The sequence below is a fragment of the Muntiacus reevesi genome, chromosome 1, assembly GCF_963930625.1.
Source record: "Muntiacus reevesi chromosome 1, mMunRee1.1, whole genome shotgun sequence".
NCBI lineage: Eukaryota > Metazoa > Chordata > Mammalia > Artiodactyla > Cervidae > Muntiacus > Muntiacus reevesi.
The window spans coordinates 160,788,856-160,811,272 of NC_089249.1; the positions used below are offsets into that span (position 1 = coordinate 160,788,856).

The window sequence follows — 22,417 nt, forward strand, 5'->3', positions numbered from 1 at the left end:
CTCCAGGGCGGTGCCGGCTAACAAAGCCCAACCCACAGCCGTGTTAGGTAGTTCCGCAGTCTCAACCATGCACGTCAACCTGACTCCAAGCACCTTTCATCCCTGGGCACCTTTAGACTCCAGGGCAAGTGAAAAAACCAAGAAATCTGAGGCCGGTGGGTTTATTACTTCCTTGCCTTTTCTGGCCAGGAGGCAGCGGCAGGGTAGAATTTCTCCTTCCAGCCCGGGTAAGTCTAGTGAACCGCTGCATTTCTAGGGACCTGGGGAACCAGGACAGTCCGGACCAGATAGATTGGGGCAGGCGCCCTTCCCACAACACACTAGGATCCGGGATTAGGGATCCAGATCCCCATCCCCAAACAGACAAAGGGCTTCTCCATTCACGTTTTTTACTAAAGCACCCACACAAGTTTCTGTGCAATGTACAAACACGAGCCGGTCCTGGGGCTACTGCCTTCTCTCTAAGAGGCGGGGTGGGGCTGGAACCCAACTGATCCAAGCCCCATCCGCCCCCAGGCAAAGCCCAACTCCAAGATCCCAGGCAGCGACACAGCACCCCCTCTGGTCCCCTCCTGGGGCTGCTCCTCAGCAGGGGGTGCCCCAGAGTTTGCCCCCTACAATGTTGAATGAAAAAGGTTTCCCCTCCCCTGGGAGTGTGGGGGATCCTCAGGTCTGAGAATTCCCCCTGGAAGCAACATTGCCCCCTAGTCATACCTCCCACTCTTCTAGGCCCTAGGGGACTCAAGGGGGGGAAACTGAGGCACAGAGAGGTGGAGTGACCTGGCCCAGGCCACTCGGCGAGGCAGTGCAGGGGTTGACCCAACCCTGACAGTGAGGGGAGCTGAACTGGGGAGGGAGGAGCAGGAGGGGTTGACCCCAGAGACGGCCACCCTTGAGGGGCCTGCCCAGGATGGAAGCTCCCCCAAAGTAGGTTCTGAAACTTCCAAGTGCAGCTGGGGGGTGCCTACTGAAGACCCTCAGAAAACAGAGCCCACAGTCTCAGTCCTGGGGGATCCACCACAGAGCAACTGCCAGCCAGGCTGTAGGTCAGTCCTCTGACAGGCAATCGTTAGCACTGGGAGCCTTTGTCCACTGGTGTCATCCCCGAGGAGGCCATGAAGGGGGCCGCCCAATGTCCACTGTGATATTGGTGAAGAGTGGCTGCCGAGACACCTCTAAGACCTGGTACCGCACTGACCCGATGCCGTCCCGCTTCATGGTCAGCTTCGTGTTTTGAATCTTGGTAAACCTAGACAGAATAGAAGTGGGTCTAGATCAGGGCTCACCACCAAACCCAGTAGGGATCACTGGGGCCAATGCTCACGCCCTCCCGGCTTCTTCCTGGGGTGATTCAGTTCTCCTTGCTACCCCCTCCACATGCCTTTGGCTCTTGCAACAACCCTCAAAACAGAGATCTCACCCCCTTCAGTCCAGAATCATGACATGCTAACCAATTTTTCTCTCATCGCAGACCTAGACACAGGGTACCCCACAGACACCTCAAATACAACATGCCCTATATTGTATGCATCATCTTTACTCCCCACACCCACCATCTCTGTGCCACCTTCTCTGTTCCTCATCCTTTAATCACGCCTTCATCATCTATTTATTGAGCAGTCCCCGTGTGCCAGGCCCTCTCTAAGCACCAAGGTCACAGCCATGAACAGAACTGCAAAGTCCTTCCTCTCATGGCAAGTCTATACCACTAGGGCAGACAAGTAATAGACAAGGAAGACACCGGAGTACTGAGGGAGACAGCAGAGGGAAATGCAGACAGGGTGACTGCCGTGGAAGGGGTGGGTGTGCGCCATCAAGCTGACAGCAGAGGAAAAGCTTTCCAGGCAGAGGTAAAAGCATAGGCTGACCCTAAACTGAAAATGAGAATTTGCACAGCAGAGTGCCTAGAGCTTAATGGGCCAAGGAGAAAACCCAGAATAAGATTAGCTGGGAGGTTAGAACATGTATGGGCAGGCCTCTGTAAGTCAGAGGAAACAGCTTTTTATTCTGAGTGAAAAAACACAGGGATTTTTAGCCCGATCTGGGAAAGGGAGGGCCAGGGAACATAAACTACAAAGAGGATGCACTAGTGCAGAGGTATAGGGGAAAGTGGACCGGCTCAGACACCTTTCAGGGGTGGCACTGATAAGACCTGCTGATGGTCCAGATATGTAGGGCAAGAGCAAGAAGAATCCAGGAGAACTCCTAGATCTGAGGCAAAAGCAACTAGCTAGATGAAACCAGCATCCACAGAGTTCCTTAAGCCAGAAACATCTTGCTATCTTGGCCATGCAGATATCACTAACCAAGGATGGCACCTAGACATGGTCCCCTGGCCTGTGCTTCTAGAGCCCCACTGCCACCCTCATCCTAACTGTTTTGATCCTCTTCATCCTTCTTGGCTCAGTTCAGATCCCTCTCTGGAGCCTGTCCAACTCTGAGTACTCCCCCTCAGATACCCCAAAGCCGCTCTTCTCCCAGCCTGTCATCCCTTCCCTATTCACCATAGTTTTTAACTTAACTGCTTTTTTATCAGCTCCCTGGATGCCCAGTACTTCATGCTTCTGCCAAATATCAACCCTACATCAGTATGGCCACCTCCCTCCCTGCTCTGACATCCTGGCTTCAGAGCAGAACATCCTACTGGCCTGGTGGGTGCATGCCAGTTTCACATGCAGCAAACCCCCTGGGCTCCACTGATTCCTTTGAGCCTGGTTTACTTTCCTCCTGCTCCACTCAGCAGCTCTGACAGCTTCTTCAAACTCAAAGGGTGGTCCTTCCAAACCCAAATGTGGTCCCGTCCCTTCCCCACATGAAAGTTCTTCCATGACTCTCCAGCACCCCTGGGACAAAACTGAAACTCCCAACCTGGGATCAGCAGTGACCCCCCTCTTGTCACTCCCAGCCTTCGGAATGTAATAATGAAGAGTTTCAGGCTCTCAGCGTATACAATGGACGTACACATTCCAGACTCCTACACATCTGATTCCTTTTATCCAGACTAGCCTCCTCCATCAGCCTGGTGAATACAGTACTGTACCCAAGGTAGGTGTGTGACAAATATTTGTAGAATGAATAACTCTTTTCAAACTCTAGTTTACCATCACCTCCTCCAGGAATACTCCACGCTCCAGTTCTTTGGCCACCTGATGTGAACAGCTGACTCACTGGAAAAGACCCTGATGCTGGCAAAGATTGAGGGCAGGAGAAGAGGGAGACAGAGGATGAGATGGTGGGATGGCATCACCGACTCAATGGACATGAACTTGGGCAAACTCCAGGAGATGGTGAAGGACAGGGAAGCTTGGCATGCTGCAGTCTATGGGGTCACGAAGAGTCGGACACAACTTGGCAACTGAACAACAACCTCCAGGAAGCCTCCCACCATCACTCTCCCTCTTCTGCCAGGACAGCACCTTGCCCTGATTATCTTGTGCTGTATCTGTTGGTCTCCCTCCCTAGACTGAACTTCACACAAGCTGCCTAGCAGGGTTTAGGTCTGAGTGCTCTGGATCCCCTAACACCCCTCCTGCCCTCTACCACCCATCTCACATGCCCTCAGGCATTTCTCCCAGTCACCATTAAGACACCAATGTGGTTTCCTCCTCAGAGACCAGCCACCTATTCAATCTCAGAGGGCTCAGCAGTGTCTTCCCACTCCCGCCACCCCACACTGCTCGGGGCAATCTCTGCTGGGTCCCTAGACCCTGGAGCTGTGCCCTGGGCCCACTGTCTCTTGTCCTATCTGTTCAGGCTGGAGTGAGGTCTGTGAGGGCCCAAGAGGAATGCAAGTTACTCAGTGACAATTTGAGCCCCACCTTTAAATTTCAATCACTTGCAGAATCAGGCCAGTGGTGAGAGTTGAGCTGGGGACTAAGGACCAGGTTGGGGGTGCCGGGAGTCATCTCAGGAGTCAAGGGTGAGGGGCCGTGGGATCACCTCTGGGGATCACCAGCACTGGGACATCAACTCTATGGGGTAAGGGGCCAGGATGGCTGGGGTTGAGGGCGCTGGGGGGGTCACCTTTGAGGGTTGGGCTCGTTATGCTTGTCCCGGTCGTGCTTGATCATTCGGTAGCGGCCTATGCGGATGTCGGGACGCGAGATCTTCATCCCAGCCAGGGAGATCCTGGGGTCAGGGACAGCCGGGCTGGAGTGGGCACCAGGATGGGCGAAGAGCCCTGCCTGGTCTGCGCCCACCATCCACACCCCATCGACTCCCCACCCTCTGCCCACTCACCGGTTGAAGATGTCGTCATCCTCACCACCCCAGCCCCAGTACTCGTTGGGGAAGCCATTGATTCTCAGGAACTGGGATTTATTCAGGCCCGACACACCTCCGAAGTAGCCGGCATAGGGCAGCCTGGGACATGGAAGACGTGCGTCAATGCGGGGCCTGAGGGGATTCCAGATAGAGGTCTGGCAACAAGGGGGGGAAGGGGGCTGGGAGTGATGGCCAGGGCAGGACTGGGGAGGCCTGGGTCCAGCAGAGAAGGGAGCCCTCACCGGAAGCCAAATTTGTCCATGGCAATGGCAAAGTGGCGGGGCTGGTCACCACAGCGGTACAGGTTGCGGTCATCCATGGGGACCAGGTCCACATCACTGAAGATGAAGCAGTTGTAGGTGGAGTCCTCCTTAAGCGCCTCTAGGAAACCCACGTTGAGCAGCTTGGCCCGGTTGAAGGTGTCCTCACCGTGCTGGGGTTGGTAGAGGAGACAGGTCGGCCCTGAGCCTTGGAAGCATCTGCCACTTCACCACTGTCCAGAGTGGTTCCTGCAGACCTAGCACTACCCGTCAACTCATCCTCCACTGGGGCCTCTGCACTCTCGGGATCAAATCCAGCTCTTTATCCTAGACCTAGCTTTGCAAAGCCTTTTAGAATTTGGCTCCGTCTCCTCTATGGTCAATGACCTCAGACCCCCCCAAGCCCAGCTATACTATATTTCCCCACAACCCCAGAGCATGCCAGACTCTTTGCTGCCTCCAGGCCTCAGTGTGAGCGGTTGCCCCTGTCTGGAATGCTCTCCTTCTCCACTTATCACATTCATGTCTGGAAAGAACTCTGTTAGCAAACCTCCCCGCCCCAGTATAATTACTCATTCCCTCCCCTGTGCCTCACTTATGCCAGGTCCGCTCAAACGGTTACAATTTAGGGCTCTCGTTTCATTCATTCCTTCAATCATGCCCCTCGGCCCTGTCCTTGGTGCCAGGCATCTTCTCTGTGCCAGTGAGGATCTTAAAGATGAGTGGCCCTGAGCACACTGCTTCCCTACTGAGCATGTCATGGAGTGAAATGAACAAAGAATGTCCCCAAATGGCCAGCATCTCAGATGCAGAGACCATGCGGACTGAGTCACCTGTCCCCTCTGGCTCTTGCAGATCTATATCCAACTCCCTGGGCGGCCTCTGGGACCAAGCTCAATTCACTTGTCTCCCCGACAAAATGATAAGCATAATGAGCCTGGAGTCCCCCAAGAAATGGGGCTGTGGGATCAAGTCTCCTTGAGGTTGGTCTCCTGGCCATGCACACCCACACTCTGAATTCTAGCCAGAGGAAGGAGGGTTTCATGGAAGGACCTGGCTGGCTCCTGAAGCCCCTGCTCCAACCCATGATCTCCAGGCTGGAGCCAGAAAGCCTCCTGGTCTTCAAGTGGGCTCTCCTGGGAGGAGAGGAGGAGTAGCCCCTCCTCCCTACCAGCCAACCTACCAGCCAACCGGGGCCCAAGAGGACAGGAGCTGCTCCCCTGGACCCTGAACAGCCTGGCCCCACCTTCTCTCTTTCCTCCTTGCCCTGAACCTTCTCTCCCACTAGCCCTTGGAGCAATGGTCTATTTTCTCCATCTGCACTCCTTCCTAACCTCTCTCACTACCCTGGAGCCCTAGGTTTCTCCCATAGGGCTCATAAATGTGCCCATTTCTCTCCCTTCCAAAGAAAGCCCTTCCTTTAGACCCCCACCATACCTTTTGCCTTCCCTTCTCAGCAGAGTTTTTTTTTTTTTTTTAATAAAGAGTTGTCTGCAATTGGCTACTTGCATTTTGTCAGATCTGATTCCTTCTGCAACCCACTGCAATCTGCTTCCGCCCCCACCATGCCCCTGAAATGGCTCTCGCTGGGCCCACCTTGTTGCTAAATCCACTGGACGCTTCTCGGTCTACATCCTTCCTTACTCCCCCAGCAGCGCTCACGCAGCTGCCATGATGCCTTCTTGACGCTTATTCCTGGGTGCTGGGACACCAAGTTCTCTTGGGTCTCCTCGAACCTCTCTGGCCAACCCTCGCAGCCTCTGTGGTCTCTCTTTCTCCACCCATGCCTTACATGCTGGCTTTCTCCTCTCAGTTCCGAGGCCCCACCCCAGGCAGGCTGGACACGGCTGGTTTTAGGGACCACCTACATACTGGTGGCTCCCAGATCCCTCTCCACCTCAGACTTCACTCCTAGGCCAGTTCGTTTGTCCAAACGCCTGAACATTCCTCTTATACTTCCCCCAGGCACTTAAACTCATCAAGTGCAAAAAAGACACATTCTCCCCCAGACCCGGCCCAGATCCTGTGTTCCCATCTCACGAGCGCAACCACACACAGGGCCAGTAGTCAAGACAGAGAGCCTCACGGTGTCCTGGCCCCTCCCTTTGCTCTCAGCTACTTGTATCACGTCTCTCCTCTCATCCGCACGACTCCTGCCCAACTCGAAGGCACATTCACCACCTCTATCCTGAACATAGCAGCCTCTTCTCAACCAGGTGCCCTACCTCCTGGCTCCCCTTCCATCCCATTGTCCACGTGCAATCAGGGCAATCTTTCTAATAAGCACACATACATACTACCCTCTCCCTAAAACCCCACTATGGGAACTCCCTGGTGGTCCAGTGGTTAAGAATCTGCCTTCCAGTGTAGGGGACGTGGGTTCGATCCCTGATTGGGAACTAAGATCCCACATGCCGTGGGGATCCCGACTAAGCCTGTGAACTGCAGCTACTGAGGCCACACACTCTGGAGCCCACACCATAACTAGAGAGCCCGTGCTGCCCCCGCAAGACCCAGCATGGCCAAAAAACACACAACAGCACCCCATCACTTTCACGCTGGAATCCAACTGCTTGAGATGACCCCTAGGACCCTTGTGGATGTGGCCTCCACTAGCCCTTCCAACCTCATCTCTGCAACCCATCCTGCATGTGGGACTCCACTCCTCAGCTGACAGTTCCTAAACACGTGAGACCAGTTCTCTCACTGGGGCCTGGGGCCTCCTCTCGCCCTCTGCCTAGAATGCTTGCCTTCCCCAGTGCCTCCACCGGCTGACGCCCATTCATCCCTGAAGACCCATCTCAATAGTCACTTCCCCACCCTGGGGTTAAACCGGCCGCCTGGTGGCTCTACAGCTCCCTGGTCCTACTCCAGGCACATGCCACCATCCTGGAGTCTAAAGGGATCCAAGTTCAAGTCTGGGCATTCTCTGTGGGGAGGAGGGTCTGTTATCAGGCCTTCTCCAGGCCCCAGCAGCCAGCCCCAGCCAGGTCCACGGGGGAGGGCCTGGAGCCTGAGCTGAATTCCTGGATCTCAGCTGTGCTCAGCACTTGGCCCTAAGGCAGTCTTGATCCCTCTTTCAGGTCTAACTGTCTCTGCTCAGGGTCCTCACTATCTCACAGCCTGTGTACCCTAAGCCAGCAGCACCACGGGGTGGGGCCTACCAAAGGTAAACAATGGCGCTCACCCACAACAGAGGCTACCCGCACCTGGCAGTGTGTCCACCACAATTAACATGTATGTATGCAATCCCCCGAAGGCACGTGCAAACCCACATATGCACGCGCTGACATACACGGACCCCCACATGTATATCGCGTGTCCACGCAACTATTCAGGCATCCGTGAATGCCCCCAATCCCACAGATGCACCAACAGGCACGCGGGCCCCTCACCCACAGGTGCTCGCGGGTCCCCTGGTGGCCGGTGACCAGCCTGGAGGCTGCGGCTACACACCTGGTTGATGACGTAGATGCCATAGCGTAGTCGCTGTCGCCTGAGGATGGGATGCAGATAGTGGAGCCAGTAGCGCAGGTGGTGTTCCCGGTGTCTAAAGGGGATGATGACTGCCACCGTCTGGGCTGGGGTGCAGTCAGGTGGTGTATAGCGGCCACCGAGGAGGACACCTGGGTTCTCCCTCTGCACCCGCTCCAGGGGCATGGGAGAGGTGAACTCAATCAGCAGTCGGCCCACTGCAGGCAGGACAGGGGCGGGAATTAGGTCTTCATCAGAACCCAAGGACGCCAGGCCCCTCCCTCTACCTGGGGTGGGCCAGGGAATCCCAGGAATAGCCCTCTGCCAATACACAACACCTGTGGCGGCCCCGGGGGCCAAGACTCCACTCCCCCAGAGCTCGGCCCACCCCTAGAAGCAAGTCCCACCCTGCAGGCTCACCAAGGCCGGGCGGCGAGTCAGGACAGGGTGGCAGGACAGGAGCCGTGGGGCCGGGCCGGGCGCTGGGAGCCTCGGGGAGCCCGGAGCTGGGGGCAGTGGCGTTTGGCCGAGAGCAGTTGGTGCTGCTGCTGGCGGCCGGGTGGAGGGCACGGGAGGGGCCGCGTGCACTGAAGCGGCTGAAGAAGGCCAAGTGCTGGGCGTAGACGTCAAAGTAGAGGATGACGGCCACGAGAAAGTGCAGCAGGCAGAGAAGGAGCACGGCCTTGCAGACGCGCTCCAGCGTCCCCCCCAGCAGTCTGCTCATCCCGCAGGCGGCCGCCGGCCCGCCCAATGGGCCCGGGCATCCGGCTGCCGGCCTGAGCAGGGGTGGGAGAGAGACATACCCAGCAGGTCAGGGCCAGAGGGGCAGGGCCACCCACCCACCTCCTGTGCACTGCTCCCATTCTTAGACGTGCATCCTCACACTTACCTGCTCACACCCTTTGACAAATTCTACCTGTAAATACACACACACAGGGTCCCTGACAACTCACTACTCATGCATCTTCACACACTAGAGTACTAACCCACACATGCTTTCCTTCCTCATCCTCACTGACACATATACACATGGAGAGCCTCACCTACCCTCACACTTGGGTAAGTGCCCTTCTTACTCAACTTCACCCCCCACCCCCACCATGGATCATGGGCACGTGACCTCTGATCACACCAGCTCATATCTGAACACAGAAACACACTTATGTACAGACCCACACAGGTTCTCTGTGCCCCAGAGAACAAATGCCCACAGGCCAGCATCCTCAACCCAGAAGTCCTGGTCCGAGGAAAGGAGAGCATTTACTGAGTATTTACCATGCCAGAGCACTTTGTACTCAAGACTTCATTTAGTCCTCCTGGAACATGGGGGTGGGCAGTGATTTCTTTGGTCAGGTCCCAGTGGCGAGGAGGCCAGGCCATCTGGGAGCAGGCTGGGAAGTGGCCCTCAGCATGCAGGTGGCCCAAATTTGAACAAGATAAGTTTATGAGATCACTTCCCTCTGGAGCAAGAGGTAAAAAGACAGGATGGGGCCCAGGACAGCCCTCCCATAAGACCTCAAGGATTGGTTCTGATTCCCAGAAAGGAAAATGCTTGGGCCCTTGGAGACAGCATATCAGGAGAGGGTTTTGCCTGGGCCATGGCTCTAACTGGGGGCCCACAGCAGGAACACTTCTGGGGGCACTTCTGGCAGTGCTTCAGAGAGCAGGCTGAGTATCCCTCAGATACACAGTATCTATCACACAACCACACAAACACCCTGGGTCCCAGCTACAGTCAGATACACTGTAGCTGCACTCAGATACACAGAGAACTACACAGAATCACAGACACGCCTGGGTGACAGTAACATAATGCACCGAGTCACCCACTCACAAACAAAGCCGCGCTCCTGGACTTAACACAGTCACACAGACAGGCTCCCTGGCAGCTCACAACACCCCGACCCACGTGCAAACACTCCCACCACTCCCTCCGAGTCACGGGTTTTGGGTCAGGCTGCCGGTCAGGCTACGAGGTGAGTTTGGGCGGGGCTGGAAGGCTAAGTGGCCTGAACACGTGGCACCCCTGGACCGGGAAGCAGCGAAGACCGGGTGGGTGGGTGTGGGGGGGGGAGGGGGCTTGGGGGAGAGGATGTGGGTTGGGGGCCGAGGCAAAGGGGCGACGTAAGTGGAGCGCCTCCCCACGCCACGAGGCCGGGGTGAGCGAGGACAATAAGGGAGGCTGGCTGGGGACGGGCAAAGGAGCCCGAGGGGGACGCGGGGAGCCGAGGGATGGGGGTAGGGTGGGGTGATGTCAGGCCGGGGTCTGGCCGCCAGCGCCTCTCACCGGGTCCTGGGCGGGGATCTCGGGGCCGCGCTCGGGGCGCCCCTCGCGGGGCCGGGTCTGGAATCTTGGGGCCCCGGGCTGGGGGCCGCGAGCGCCCCCCTCTCACCCAGCGCTCGGGGCTCAGCAGGGGGCGCCGCTCCGGCTCCGGTTGGATTCCGGGCTCCGGCGGCTGCGGTCGGCTCCGTTCCCCATGGCCCGGCCCCGCCGCCTTCCTCCTCCCGGTCAGCGGCCCCCACGGCCCCCAGGCCGCCTCCCGCCGCCGCCGCCGCCGCGGGCCATGGAGCCGAGCCGCCCCGGGGGGCAGGGCGGGGCCGGGCGGCCAGGCAGACCCACGGACCCGCCGACCGACGGACCACAGCGCCGCCGCCTCCCTCCCGCGCTACGGCGCCTCGGAGGGGCAGGCCCGGCCGGCGCGCCCGCGCGCGCGTCCCCGCGGCCCCCGCCTCCAGCGCGCCCGTCCCCGCCGCGCGCCTCCGACGCCCGCCCCTGCTGGCCGCCAAGCGCGGCCGCGGATACCAAGGACCAGGGAGGGGCGGGAGAAATTGATCAGACTCATCCAAGGGCTCCGAACCGGAGAAGGTGTGGATGGGTCAAACCCGTTTTGGAAGAATGGGGTCTGGTCTGGGTTGGAGCGCGAACTCAGCCAAAGAAGGGCATCTGGAAGTTCCGCAGGGAGGTCAGGAATTTGTCGGCTCATCGATGGGAGCAGAATCAAAAGGTCCGCAGCGGAGAGGGCTGTGAGTTGGGCAGGACGCTTAAAGGTGTGAACCGAAGTGTGTGTGGCAGGGGCTTCTAGGGGAACAGGAGGTTGGGTAAGAGGTTGGACAGGCGTGGGAGGAGCTGGGCACAGCCCTGGGAACTCGGAATCAAACTAGTTACTGGCATGGGATGCTGCAGGGATGAACACAGATAAATTAAAGGGTTCCAAGACCCCAGAGATAGAGACGGTGGATGCCCGAGGGGAGAAACAAGTAATAAACGCAGACAGTTGGGGCTAAGTTGACCTAAGCCGGAGGGCATGGGGTTGGTCACCTCCTCCCACAGTCAAGCAAGGGGCCCATATCCCCTAGACTTGCTTCTTCAATAAAGAGAGTTAGAGCTACAGAGGCCTCAGCCCAGCACCATTCCCTTCCCACCCAGGAGCCAGTGCTTTCCAGAGAAGATACAGTGTATATGAACTGGAAAGCTAGAGAGGCTGGCATGAAGTTGAGGCCTACAGGTCTCTTTACCCTTCTGTGAAAGGTGGCGGCGAAGGAATGCAAAAGCAGCAGCACTGACCCAGACCGATAACCACATTTATTTCACAAACACTGGGAAGACGGGTTGGAGGTGGAGGTGGGACACAGGTGCAAAGCTGCACAGTCATCTACAGCCCGCTCCCCACACAGATGATCCAGCCAGGCAGAGCCTCCAAGTCGACAGGTAGCTCGAAGTGAGTGTAGGGAGGGCCCTAAACACCAAACCCCCTGAAAGCCTAAGGGGCACAGCTCCAGCTGTCCCGGGGAAAACCACAAATAAATACGAGTGGGGCACGGCCCCACCCACATAGACCATCTAATCACCCATCTTCACTCTGGAGGTCTGCAAAAGAAGAAAAGGAGAAATCAGGCAGGGACAAAAAAATTGATTAGACAATGACATATGACAGAAGATGAGACCCATGGCAGGATGGCCAGACCACAAGAAGCGGATGACTGGGCCACGATGGACATGTTGTGACAAACACAGTGAATGGGGACCAGAGACAACTACAAGGTTTTATGGAGAGAAGTGGCATATGGACATGCCAGTCTCTTAAGAGTCAACTCAGTCAGGCACCCATAGTCACACTCAAGATCCTCAGGCTGATCCTTAGCCACACTCATACAATGTCAGACAAACAAGATACCCACATCTCAGACATGCTGCCCAACTGACAATACAGTCAAACACACCAAGACAGACCACAACAGACAAGATCCCAACCTGGTCTAAACTACAAAGACAGAAAAAATAACAGAAGAGGAAAAGAGAGATCAAATCGTTCACATATAGAAACAATGTAACAGACCAAAAAAGATGTTATCAGTGAAACCATGTTGAAGACAGGAATAAATGGAAAGCTTCAAAAGGGGAAAACCAGAAGATGGGAATGAGGCAGCGAAAGCTGTTAAGAGGTTTTACGATTACAGATGTAGAAGGGAGCACTGTGGCTCCTCCAGAAGGGTGAAATTGGGCTGGGGACAAGGACAGATGCTCCCCAGGGGGATTCAGCACCTGAAGGATTGCAACGATGACCCCAAAAAGGCCGATGGCACTGCCAAAGATCTCCACGATGAGAATCTTTACAAAGAGGCTGGGGTTCTGTGCATCAGCCAAGGCGGCTCCACTGCCCACAATGCCCACGCAGACTCCACAGAAGAGGTTAGACAGGCCCACTGTAAGGCCAGCCCCAAACATGGAGTAACCTGGAGGGATGGAAAAGGAGCACTGATATCAAGCCAGATACGGGGGGAAAATGAAGGCAAGGGTCCAACATGGACTAATGGGACCAGCCACCACCCCAACTCTGCAAAGCAGGCCAAAGAATATCAAAATGAAGAGTCTAAGCTGGGGTGTGCGCTAGAGGGGGAATCAACAGTGAAGCCCCGGTTTTCTGCCTTCACACACCCACCTACCTGCATGGTAGTTCCGATGGCCAATAGCCTTGGGGTCAGTAGCACTGAAAGGCTGATGAAGGCAGAGAAATAATCAGTAACCACTCCCTACTCCACTCCCCCTCCCCCACCACCACTAAGCAATATAAAACACACTGGAATTGACACCCACCCCACCTAGTTTTCCATACCTCAGCCATGTTACTAATGACAATTGCCATGATGATGCCGTAGATGGCCACAGCCTCACAGAAGATGATGCTGGTAGTGGTAATGGGGGATTAGAGGGCAAAGAGGAGAAAGAGATGAGAAAGAAGCCAACCTTCCTCCCTGGAGAGTCTCCAACCACCTCTCCCCCTACTGATACCCCCACTCCTACTGACCCAGGAGGCCGGTCAGGAGCAGCATGTAAGGTAGGTCAAATACACAGGCAGCTCCCACTTGGTTCTGACAACCTTATGAGGGTCCTACACTTACCTGACCAGGTTCTTGGTCTTGATCCTGGGGGCCTTCACCCCTCCTCCAATGATGGAAGAGCCAGTGATATAAATGCCCCTGATGGACAAATAAGAAACCAATAAGCAGAGCCCAAACCTATCATTGCCCCCATGATGACTAAGAACCCAATGACATCCCCTGCTATGATTCAGCCCCTTCTCCTGTCCCATGACCCCAACACTCACCATGCCGCCCCAACCACAGACAAAGAGATAGCTAGGCCAATGCCCAGGTTTGACCACATGAAGGGGGAAGTCTCCGTTAGGAACCTGGTGTGCAGATAGGGGGAAAGACAAGTCAGTCTTTATGGAGAAGTGGGCACAAAATCCAACCCGACCCCGCTCCGACCCCTCCAGTCCTGGATGCTGAAACAGAAGACTTCATGTTTCCCAAAGGGCCACAATCCCAGACAGCTGGGGGAGGGGGGGGGGGGTGCAGGTGGGGAGGGAAGGAATTCAGATCAGAGAGGGGAGGAGTCAAAGAAGCTCCTAGGGGAAACCTCTCCCTTACCACGCCACATCGAAGCGGAAGCCCAAGTCAAAAATGGTGTAGCAGATTCCTACAGAAATGAGAAAAACGGGGTTAGGGGCCTGCTTTCTAGACAGAATCTCCACAACTTAGGCGAGAAGTTGCTGCCCAGCAGATGGGCCAGCTTCCCAAAGGTCTACAGACACCTAAGTCAAGAGAGTCCTTTGGCTCTCCCCAAAATCAAAGCACAGCTGCCTATACAGATTCCTCTGCTCAGGCCTCCATTTTCTGTCATTCCCTCAAGAACCTATCTCCCTCTGTGACACCATCTCCCAGACGGAGACCCGTCACGGGGAGCCACCAAGAGGTCTGAATACCCTGGAGGAGGGGAGGGAGCAATAGCTCGGGCCAGGCCCCACCAGATGCAGCCAGCCCAGTCTGAGCCGCTGTTTACTCAACACGCTGTGGGTGTGGGGGGAAGGCAAAACGACCGGGAAAAGAGGAACTGGAGCAGCTGGCTCGCGACCCAAGCAGTCCGGTCAGGAGCAAGACAGGGAGGGCGCGGGGAAGCCGGGGAAGGGACCCCAGTGACAGAAGGAGACCAGGGCTGCGATCGCTCGAGGTCCCCACCGAGCCCCGCCCGCGCCCTCCTCAAGCAGCTGCAGATACCAGCCTCCTCTGTCCGGGTTACGGGCCCAGACAGACGCGAGGCAAGTCCAGGAGCCTGAGGTATTAGAGCCCGCGTCAGGACCTAATATTCCTAACACTCCACCTCCCCGCTGGGCTCCAGCCGGGTCAGCTCGGCCCGAAGCCGTCCCCGCCCTCCAGGGCCCGGCCTCACCCACGACTAGCAGGCAGGCCCAGAAGGCCACGAAGACCCCGGAGTAGAGCAGCACTAGCCCCGTCATGGCGGCAAAGACGGCGGGACGCGGGTCGGGGGGGCCTGAGCTCAAACCGCGTCCCTGCGTCCGCCGTCTGCCCCGCAGCCCGTCGACCCGCCCCGCGGTGTCACCTGACTGGCCCACGTGACCCACAGGCGTCACGTGACCTCCCGTCGGGCCCGGCGCTCAGTCGCCGGCGGACTAGGAATTTGGCGATGCCGGAATTGCAGGCGCAGAGGATTGTGGAGATTGTAGTCTCGCGGCCCGAAACCTTTCTTGCCGAATACCTCGGTCGTTGCCTGGCCGGTCCATCTAGGGTCGGGCCGCGCCCTCTTGTACTCCCGGACACTCCGCCCAGCTCCGGCCCACCAGCTCTGCTTTCCACCCGAGGTTGCTCACCGCCGCCCTAGCTTAGTCTACAAGCCAATGCTGATCTCGCGGGCCTCCTCCCTGACCGTCCCACCCAGCTCGCGAGGGTGTCTGCTCCGTCCCTCACTGAGCTCATGCTGTTTCCTCTGCCTGAAGCACGTTTCTTCGTGCTCACCCCAAGGTCGGCCAACACCTAATGATCTTAAGATACGTTCTAACAGGAAGCTTTCCCTAGCCAGAGGCAGGGGAATGCGCCCGCTCTAGGGTCTCCGGCCACCCTAGCGTGCTCTTATAACTTTGGTAAGACCATGTCACTCAAATACCGCGGTGGCTCCCCTTTCCCTCGCAATAAAAACCATGGTCCTTATAATGGTCTACCAGGCCTCTTACCCTGATTTCGTTGCCCAATAGTTTCTTACTAACTCCCTCCTCTGGCTGCCCTGTTGTTGTTCAGTCACTACGTCGTGACTCTGCGAACCCATGGACTACGGCACACCAGGCTTCCTTGTCCTTCACTATCTCCCATAATTTGCTCAAACTCACATCCACTGAGTCAATGGTGCCATCCAACCAGCTCATCCTCTGTCGTCCCCTTCTCCTCCTGCCCTCAATCTTCTCCAGCATCAGGGTCTTTTCCAATGGCTGCACTGGTCTCCTGGCTATTTCTTGAACACCATCATACCCTCAATGCATTGCACTTGTTCCCTCTACTTCTAATTATTCACATGGTTCACTCAAAACTTCTTTCAGTCTTTGTTCACCTTCAAAAAGTCTTCTCTGATTATCCTGTTTAATACTGTAGCCCTTGTCTTATACTCCTTCCCAGCTTTATATTTCTCCATAGCCCTTATCACCATTCTGATACTGTTCTGATTGTCTGTCTTCTCCACTACAAAAATGTAAGCAACCATGAAAGGATTCCTAAACTCACTGCTGATTTTCACTGCTTGGCACACCCCGGTTTTCAATCCATATTTGTAGAATACACAACTGGTGCTCACCTTTTCCCAGTTACCACAATCAGTTTACAGAACTGCCTCTACCAGTAAACTGTGCAATCCCTGAAGGCAGAAATCACAACACCCTAACAGTGTTAGTCAGTTAGTTGTGTTTGATTCTTTGCGAACCCTAGACTGTAGCCTGCCAGGCTTCCCTGTCCATGGAATTCTCTAGGCAAGAATATGTATGAGTAGCCATTCCCTTCTCCAGGGTAATCTTTCCGATCCAGGGATCGAACCCTGGTTTCCTGAATTGAAGGCAGATTCTGTACCATCTGAGCCACCAGGAGGACAATGCCAATATGTCGAGATTTTTCAGCAAATGTAGGGAACTAAGGTGAGTCATTTTCACTTCACCCCTCTAAACCCTTAGGATCTAGCAACTCCACTTTGCTTGAAGTACCCACAGTGATGGTCTATGCCTGTGTGTTTGAGCTTGGTATACCCTTTGTCCAAATGTCCTTTTCACTCCATTACTTCTTTTTTTTCCCCCCTTCAAAAGAGATCCAGCTGAGGTAACACTCTCTCTGAAAAGCCTCTTCTGGGCTCCAGCTGCCCCTGGGGACTTCCCTCCTCATAAAGAATACTGCTTCACCCTGTGATAATTGTCTTTTTAGCTGCCTCTCTTCTCAGCTACACTGTGAGGACAGGACTCCTATCAAATATAATTCAGATCTCAACCCATAGGACGTGTGCAGGACTTGGCAGTATTTGATGTATAAAAAGAAAACAAGGAGAAAAGTTATCTGGTTTATTTAAGTTTCTGTGACCTCCCTGAGAAACAAATTGGAGTCAGTGTAGACCAGCAGTGCCCAGCAGAACTTTCTGCAGTGATAGAAATGTCTTCTAGCTGTGCTGTCCTCTTATGTGGTTATCTGAGTACTGAAATATGATTAGTGTGACTGAGAAACTGAGCTTTTAATCTTAATTCAAATTTATGTTTGACAGCCACATGTACTGTGTAGCATAAACGAAGACTAGTTGATTCTCAACTGCAGATGCTTTTGCCCCTTTAGGGGACATTTACCAACATCTGGAGATATTTCTGATTATCATAATTGGAGAGGTGTATGCTACTGGCACCTATTGGGCAGAAACCAGAGATGATGCTAAACATCCTACAATGCACAAGACAGCCCATCACAAACAATTATCTGGCCCAAAACATCAACAGTGCCAAGGCTGAAAAACCTAGTCTAAACCTGGTCTAAAACATCTAGCACCTGCCTTTGAAAAAGACAGACCCTCAACTGCACAGCAGGAACTTGGATTGGCCAGAGGTCTTGGGTTGCTCCCAGGAGAACAGATGGCCCAGAGGCTTCAGGGAAGACCTAAAGCTGTTCCCTCGTCAGTCAAACAACAGACCTTTACCAAGCCAGTATGGGCTAAGCCTTGTGCCAGTGCCAGGAAAGGACAAGATAAGACAGAGCTGGACCCTGTCCTCATTGAGGGGCTGCCTCAGTGAGAGGCTCCTTCAAGGATCCTGGCAGAAGAGTGAGGTTGGTGCAGGGAGCACTAAAGGTTTTAAGTCCACCTGTGGCTCTGGTCCCACATATTATCAGCTATTTCCCTCATCCTCGTAGGCGATGGCAATTCCTCGTCTTCCGCTTACAGCTCCCGTCACCGGCGTCTGACCCAGGCAGGGCTGCAGTCCTTTCCAGCTCCGGGAACTAAGGAATGAGGCTGCAGAGGGAGGGGGTTGAGGCTGAATGACCTGAACAGGGGGGAAGGGTTCAGATGGGAGTGGAGATCTGCCACACTCACCTGCAGGGCTGCTCTCAGCCAGCTCCAGCAGGGGTTTCGGGGTCAGCGCTGAGCACCCAGGATCATCTGATGGCTTCCAGGCAGGTGGGGGTCGGAGATCCCCAGTTATGAGTGACACATCTGGGGCGTCCCACAGCTCTGAGTCAGGTGGAGGGAGGGGCACGTGGAAGGGAGAGCCTGAAAGGGAGGGGAAAAAAAGGATTCATATTGGCCCCCAGCTTCATGCCCCAAGTGTTTTTAGCTTAAGCAGTGCCCCCACCACTCACCAGGCAATAAGTCCGCATAATGTGTGAGGTGGGGAGCCAGGCCTGGAGGTGGCCATGCAGGGTTGCAGGCAGCCTCCAGCTCAGATGGTGCTAATACAGGCCTGAAGAAGCTGCCAGAAGGCTGGGGGGCTAGAGTACCCAGAGGACAGGCCAACAGTACAAAGACGTCCACCTCAGGGAAGTTGGCAAGCTTGGCAGGTGTGGGCCGCCCAAGGGCCAACACATAGCTACGCTTGCCAGCAGCCTGTGTCAAGTTCCGCAAGTGTGCCAGGGCCTCCCGGTGTCGAGCCACACCCAGCGTGCCCGCCAGCAGCCCCACCACACGAGCATCTCTGGCCCTCTCTACCAAATAGCGTCTACGTGCTCTTAGCCGCCCAGCCCGGACACCTTCATCCTGAGTCCGGCCTGTTTCTGGGCAGCAGGAGGAGAAGGGCCGCCCTGGTGCCCAGCCCAAAAGCAGCCGGCTTAGGTCTGGGTCAATGTCAGGGTCAGAGATGGCCTCAGAGCCCCCCACATAGAAGGCACCATACTCTTCCAAACACCTCCCTGGAGCCAAAGGGAAGCGGCGCCCAAAACGCTCCAGGGGCTCAGGCTTTGGATTGAGGGAGCCTGCTGGCAGGGGAAGAGCCGGGCTGGAGACAAGCAGATCCAGATACCGTGGGCGCAAAAGGGTGGCCAAGGCCTCTGGAAGAAGAAGGTGGTGTCAGGGTTGGGGCCTGGTAAAATGGGATGCCCCTCATCCCCAGGAGACTGAATGGGACCCAAAAGGAGAGGTTGGGGCCCAGCCCATGTGGAGAACTCCACAGAAGTGCACTGAAATGGGGAAATTAAGGCACAAACTGGTCAGCCCACCCTACCCGCATGCACAGGCAAAACCCTCACCCAGGGCGTGGGCACAGGCTGGCTCACTGAGCAGCACCACAGGCGCTGTGGGGTCTGGGTTCTGGGCCTCAAAGGCCTTAGCGCAGAGCTCCAAGGCCACAGATCGCTGACCAAGGACGAAGGCCACGGGCAGTGGGCGGGCAGGAGGGCTTAAGCAGGCAGGGCCAAAATGTACAAGGGCCTGAGCTCCAGCTTGCTCAGCACCCAGTACATCCACACAGCAGCTGCAGGGGAGATACCATCAGGAGAGAGGTTCTCATTGAGAAAAGTATTGCTGTCATCAATGGAAAATGTGGTCAGTAAAGAAAACCATGTTATGAAAAGACGGCGTGGGAGCTGAGTGGGACGTTCAAGAGGAAGGGGACATATGTTAAACTACAGCTGATACATGTTCATGTGTGGCAGATACGAACACAATATTGTTCAGCAATTCAGTCAGTTCAGTTGCTCAGTCGTGTCCGACTCTTTGCGACCCCATGAACCGCAGCACACCAGGCTTCCCTGTCCATCACCAACTCCCGGAGTTTACCCAAACCCATGTCCATTGAGTCGGCGATGCCATCTAACCATCTCATCCTCCAATTAAAAATAAAATGAAAAGACAGTGTCACTAAGAAGAGCTAGTATCAGGAAAGGAATCATCATCATGAAGGAGAAACAAAGCTACTGAGGCCAGACACTGTCATAAAGGAGAAATGCCGTCAGTCCTGGATCCCTACCTCACCCTCAATACGCAAGCTCAAGTTCACACCTGCCATAGGCTGTGTCTCCTAGAATGAACATCTTCGACCCGGTAGCCTCCTCCAGTCGTGCTGCCACAGCCCCAGCATCTCCCAATAGCTGGTCAGGGAACTGCAAGGCCACCTGTAAGCATGTACCATGGAGTCAGGAACAGCCTCTCTGCACCGAGGGTGTCTTCAAGGGAAACCTTTCCGGGAGTCCCGACCTAACCTTCCAAGCATCTCCCCCCATTCCCAGCCTCACAAAATTACCCCAAGATTCCAATGCTCTGGCAGACTCATCCGCTCCCCAACATGCCCTCACCCGCTGACACCCCAGGTCGCGGACAAATCCAACGACTCGCTCCAGCTCGTACACTCGGTCCAGGTCTCCAAGTGGAGTGCGCAGCCCGGCAGAGCCTGCCTCTCGCTGCAGCGCCGCCTCCGCAGGGCTGCTAAAGGTGGACTCCATGAGGCGCAATCTGGGTGGCGGCAGGCAATGGGAACCTCCTCAGTCAGCTTCAGGCCCCGCGGGCTCAAAAACAGCCCTCAAAGAGTCAGAATCGATTGGTGGGGACGGTGGGCAGGGAGGCGCTGGGAGTCAGTCCGCCCTAAGCCCTCTAGCCAGCCCCTCTCCCACGGCAACTCCTGTTTCTCTGCTTTACCACTACACATGGGCCTCCCGGAGACTACTTCCGGGTGATTGAGGCTGGACTGACGGCAATCATAACCGTCTAAAACCTGCACCGCCAATCCCCGCCAAGCCATCCCGAGAACCAATGAACGGCCTCCGAGCCTGAAGCCAATCGGAAGTGCCTCAGAGAAAGAGCGGAGCCTTGTGGGTGTTGTAGTTCTCCTGGCGCTCGTCTCCTGGCTCTGGTCTTCCGGTTCAGCCCCATTCCCCCTCAAACACACCGATTGCCTGAAAATTACTACTTCGGTTTGAGCAGTTCCTATCCGCCTACACTGGTAAGGACTTCCCGTGCACTCTATCACCTTGGGAGGTGGCATTGCATAATTTTTAAGCTAAGTACCAAACTGCCTGGGTTTGCATATTGGGCTATGCCACGTAACTACTTAAGTTATTCAACGTCTTTATGACTTGTTTCCTCGGAATGGGGTTGTAACAGTAGTACTTTTAATAGAATTGCGGGGGCAAATTAATTTAGATATAAAACTTCATAAAGCAGTCCTCTGCATAGCACATGTACTGAAATCATCCGCTATTATCCTCAGAGCAGTCTGTCGATTAGGCAGACATTGAGCACTTTTTGTTCACCAGGGACTCACGTTCTGAGTTTAGTCTTTGGAGTAAGAGCTGGCCCATATTACAGATGATGAAACTGTGGTTCAAAGAGGCTAATGGCCTAATAAGACACAGCAAGTCAGTGACACAATCAGTATCAAACCCAGGTCTGATTTCGGAAACTGTTCTTTACACCCCTCATTCTTCCAGGTTATTTATATATATAAAATATCACATTTGGTCATGACCGGGAGGAAGAAGACACCTGGGTGTCATGCTATAGAAAAAAAGGACAAAATGTGAAACATCTCCACATACCCCAGGAGAAATGAAAAAATCAAAAGGTGTGAATGGGGTGGAGGAGGGGTAAGGGAAAGAGGACAGAGTAACTTCAGGGAATGACATGAAAGAGAGCCTGATGCTGGTTGGTGTGGGAAGAGACTGAATGAGGATGAAGAATGTAGGACACAGAACTTGCAGAGATTGGAAAAACAGGAGAAAGACTGAGACAAACATGGGAATAACCAGTTCTCCTATCACCTCCAAGGACACTTATGGCTCAAGCCTGGGAGTGAGGAAAACCCAGTCCTGCTCCAATCTTACTGAGAAGGCTGGGGTGCCTGAGAGGCAGCAGGCTGAGACAGAAAGGGAGAGAATATGGGACCAGAGCAACAGCGGGCCAGGAGCTGTCCTTGGTCCTGACACAGCCCTGCCCATCATGTCAGGTACCACAGTGGTGGGGAGCTATGGTTTTGCAGACAACACTAGGGCTTGCCTTCCTCCTCCTCTGGGGGCCACCATACCTCCTCTCCCACCTACTCAGCCCTGCTCTCTATACCTCTCCTGAACCAAGTGTAAGTTTTGGGTGCCTCCATAATCCCACACAAGAAACCCACCTTGGAATTTAAAGCCACTCTTCATTTCTTCCCTCCCAAATGAGCCCAGCCTCACCTCACTTCCAGTCCAAGGCCCCAAGTCCTCTACCTAGGAAACCTCCCACTGCCCTCAGAAATGAAACTTCCTCCTCGGAGCCTTCCTCACTGGTTCCATTCTCCCAGTTTAGTGAGTAGTATGGTTGCTATGGACTAGATCAGCCTTTGTTCAGACAGAACAAGGCATGGCACAGTTAGTGGTCTAGTATTCAGCACTGGTGGTTAAATAAGTGTATGCATGCATAAACACTGGGACTAATTTAATTTGGGGGGCAGGCTGCTGACACTACTGCAGTCCCCACCTACCCCAAGGGCAAGGGCAGTATCTGGATGACTCCAGTCTAGGCAGCTTGGCTGTAGCAGTGCCCTCTTCACTCTAAAAGCTAAAGGTTGGCTCCATCATGCCCTACCAAGGCCTGGGCCCAGGCATCCTCCCCTCCTTCCCCCAGGTCGTCTGAGGTCATCCAGCTAGGT

At 55.1% G+C, this 22,417-nt stretch overlaps 3 protein-coding genes across 4 annotated transcripts; all 3 read right to left on the bottom strand.

The window, feature by feature from the left end:
- Nucleotides 1–372: 372 nt before the first annotated feature.
- B4GALT2 (beta-1,4-galactosyltransferase 2) lies at nucleotides 373–10,689 on the bottom strand. 2 transcript variants are annotated; one of them, XM_065914594.1, is made up of 7 exons: nucleotides 10,285–10,689; nucleotides 8,418–8,773; nucleotides 7,980–8,215; nucleotides 4,506–4,696; nucleotides 4,240–4,362; nucleotides 4,024–4,128; nucleotides 373–1,249 (listed from the first exon to the last, which is right to left on the bottom strand). In XM_065914594.1, the coding sequence occupies exons 2-7, from the start codon at nucleotides 8,719–8,721 to the stop codon at nucleotides 1,099–1,101; spliced, it is 1,110 nt and encodes a 369-aa protein (XP_065770666.1). In that variant the 5' UTR covers nucleotides 8,722–8,773; nucleotides 10,285–10,689; the 3' UTR covers nucleotides 373–1,098. The 2 variants fall into 2 exon arrangements, with proteins under 2 accessions (XP_065770666.1, XP_065770658.1); XM_065914586.1 differs by having other exon boundaries at nucleotides 10,391–10,529.
- An 878-nt stretch (nucleotides 10,690–11,567) lies between these two features.
- Nucleotides 11,568–14,903, bottom strand: ATP6V0B (ATPase H+ transporting V0 subunit b). Its single transcript, XM_065929548.1, has 8 exons — nucleotides 14,728–14,903; nucleotides 13,929–13,977; nucleotides 13,604–13,687; nucleotides 13,398–13,475; nucleotides 13,112–13,181; nucleotides 12,942–12,993; nucleotides 12,541–12,731; nucleotides 11,568–11,865 (listed from the first exon to the last, which is right to left on the bottom strand). The coding sequence occupies exons 1-8, from the start codon at nucleotides 14,792–14,794 to the stop codon at nucleotides 11,839–11,841; spliced, it is 618 nt and encodes a 205-aa protein (XP_065785620.1). The 5' UTR covers nucleotides 14,795–14,903; the 3' UTR covers nucleotides 11,568–11,838.
- A 1,982-nt stretch (nucleotides 14,904–16,885) lies between these two features.
- On the bottom strand, nucleotides 16,886–22,321 carry DPH2 (diphthamide biosynthesis 2). The gene is made up of 6 exons (XM_065914617.1): nucleotides 20,091–22,321; nucleotides 19,798–19,910; nucleotides 19,047–19,270; nucleotides 18,165–18,848; nucleotides 17,899–18,075; nucleotides 16,886–17,817 (listed from the first exon to the last, which is right to left on the bottom strand). Exons 1-6 carry the CDS (start codon nucleotides 20,235–20,237, stop codon nucleotides 17,693–17,695), a joined length of 1,470 nt encoding a protein of 489 aa, XP_065770689.1. The 5' UTR covers nucleotides 20,238–22,321; the 3' UTR covers nucleotides 16,886–17,692.
- Nucleotides 22,322–22,417: the final 96 nt, after the last annotated feature.

Bases quoted from the DNA above. Each gene is read 5' to 3' on its own strand.
- B4GALT2 (XM_065914594.1), bottom strand. From the start codon at position 8,721: ATGAGCAGACTGCTGGGGGGGACGCTGGAGCGCGTCTGCAAGGCCGTG. The intron at 4,697-7,979 runs GTGTGTAGCCGC...TACCAACCCCAG, and splicing joins GCATCTACGTCATCAACCAG to CACGGTGAGGACACCTTCAA. The intron at 4,363-4,505 runs GTGAGGGCTCCC...TCCATGTCCCAG, and splicing joins ATGGACAAATTTGGCTTCCG to GCTGCCCTATGCCGGCTACT.
- ATP6V0B (XM_065929548.1), bottom strand. From the start codon at position 14,794: ATGACGGGGCTAGTGCTGCTCTACTCCGGGGTCTTCGTGGCCTTCTGG. The intron at 13,978-14,727 runs GTGAGGCCGGGC...TCATTTCTGTAG, and splicing joins GGCCTGCCTGCTAGTCGTGG to GAATCTGCTACACCATTTTT. The intron at 11,866-12,540 runs GTGCTGAATCCC...CTTCTTTTGCAG, and splicing joins TCATCGTTGCAATCCTTCAG to ACCTCCAGAGTGAAGATGGG.
- DPH2 (XM_065914617.1), bottom strand. From the start codon at position 20,237: ATGGAGTCCACCTTTAGCAGCCCTGCGGAGGCGGCGCTGCAGCGAGAG. The intron at 19,271-19,797 runs GTGTGAACTTGA...TCTCCCCTGCAG, and splicing joins GGAGACACAGCCTATGGCAG to CTGCTGTGTGGATGTACTGG. The intron at 18,849-19,046 runs GTGAGGGTTTTG...TTCTTCTTCCAG, and splicing joins AGCCTGTGCCCACGCCCTGG to AGGCCTTGGCCACCCTTTTG.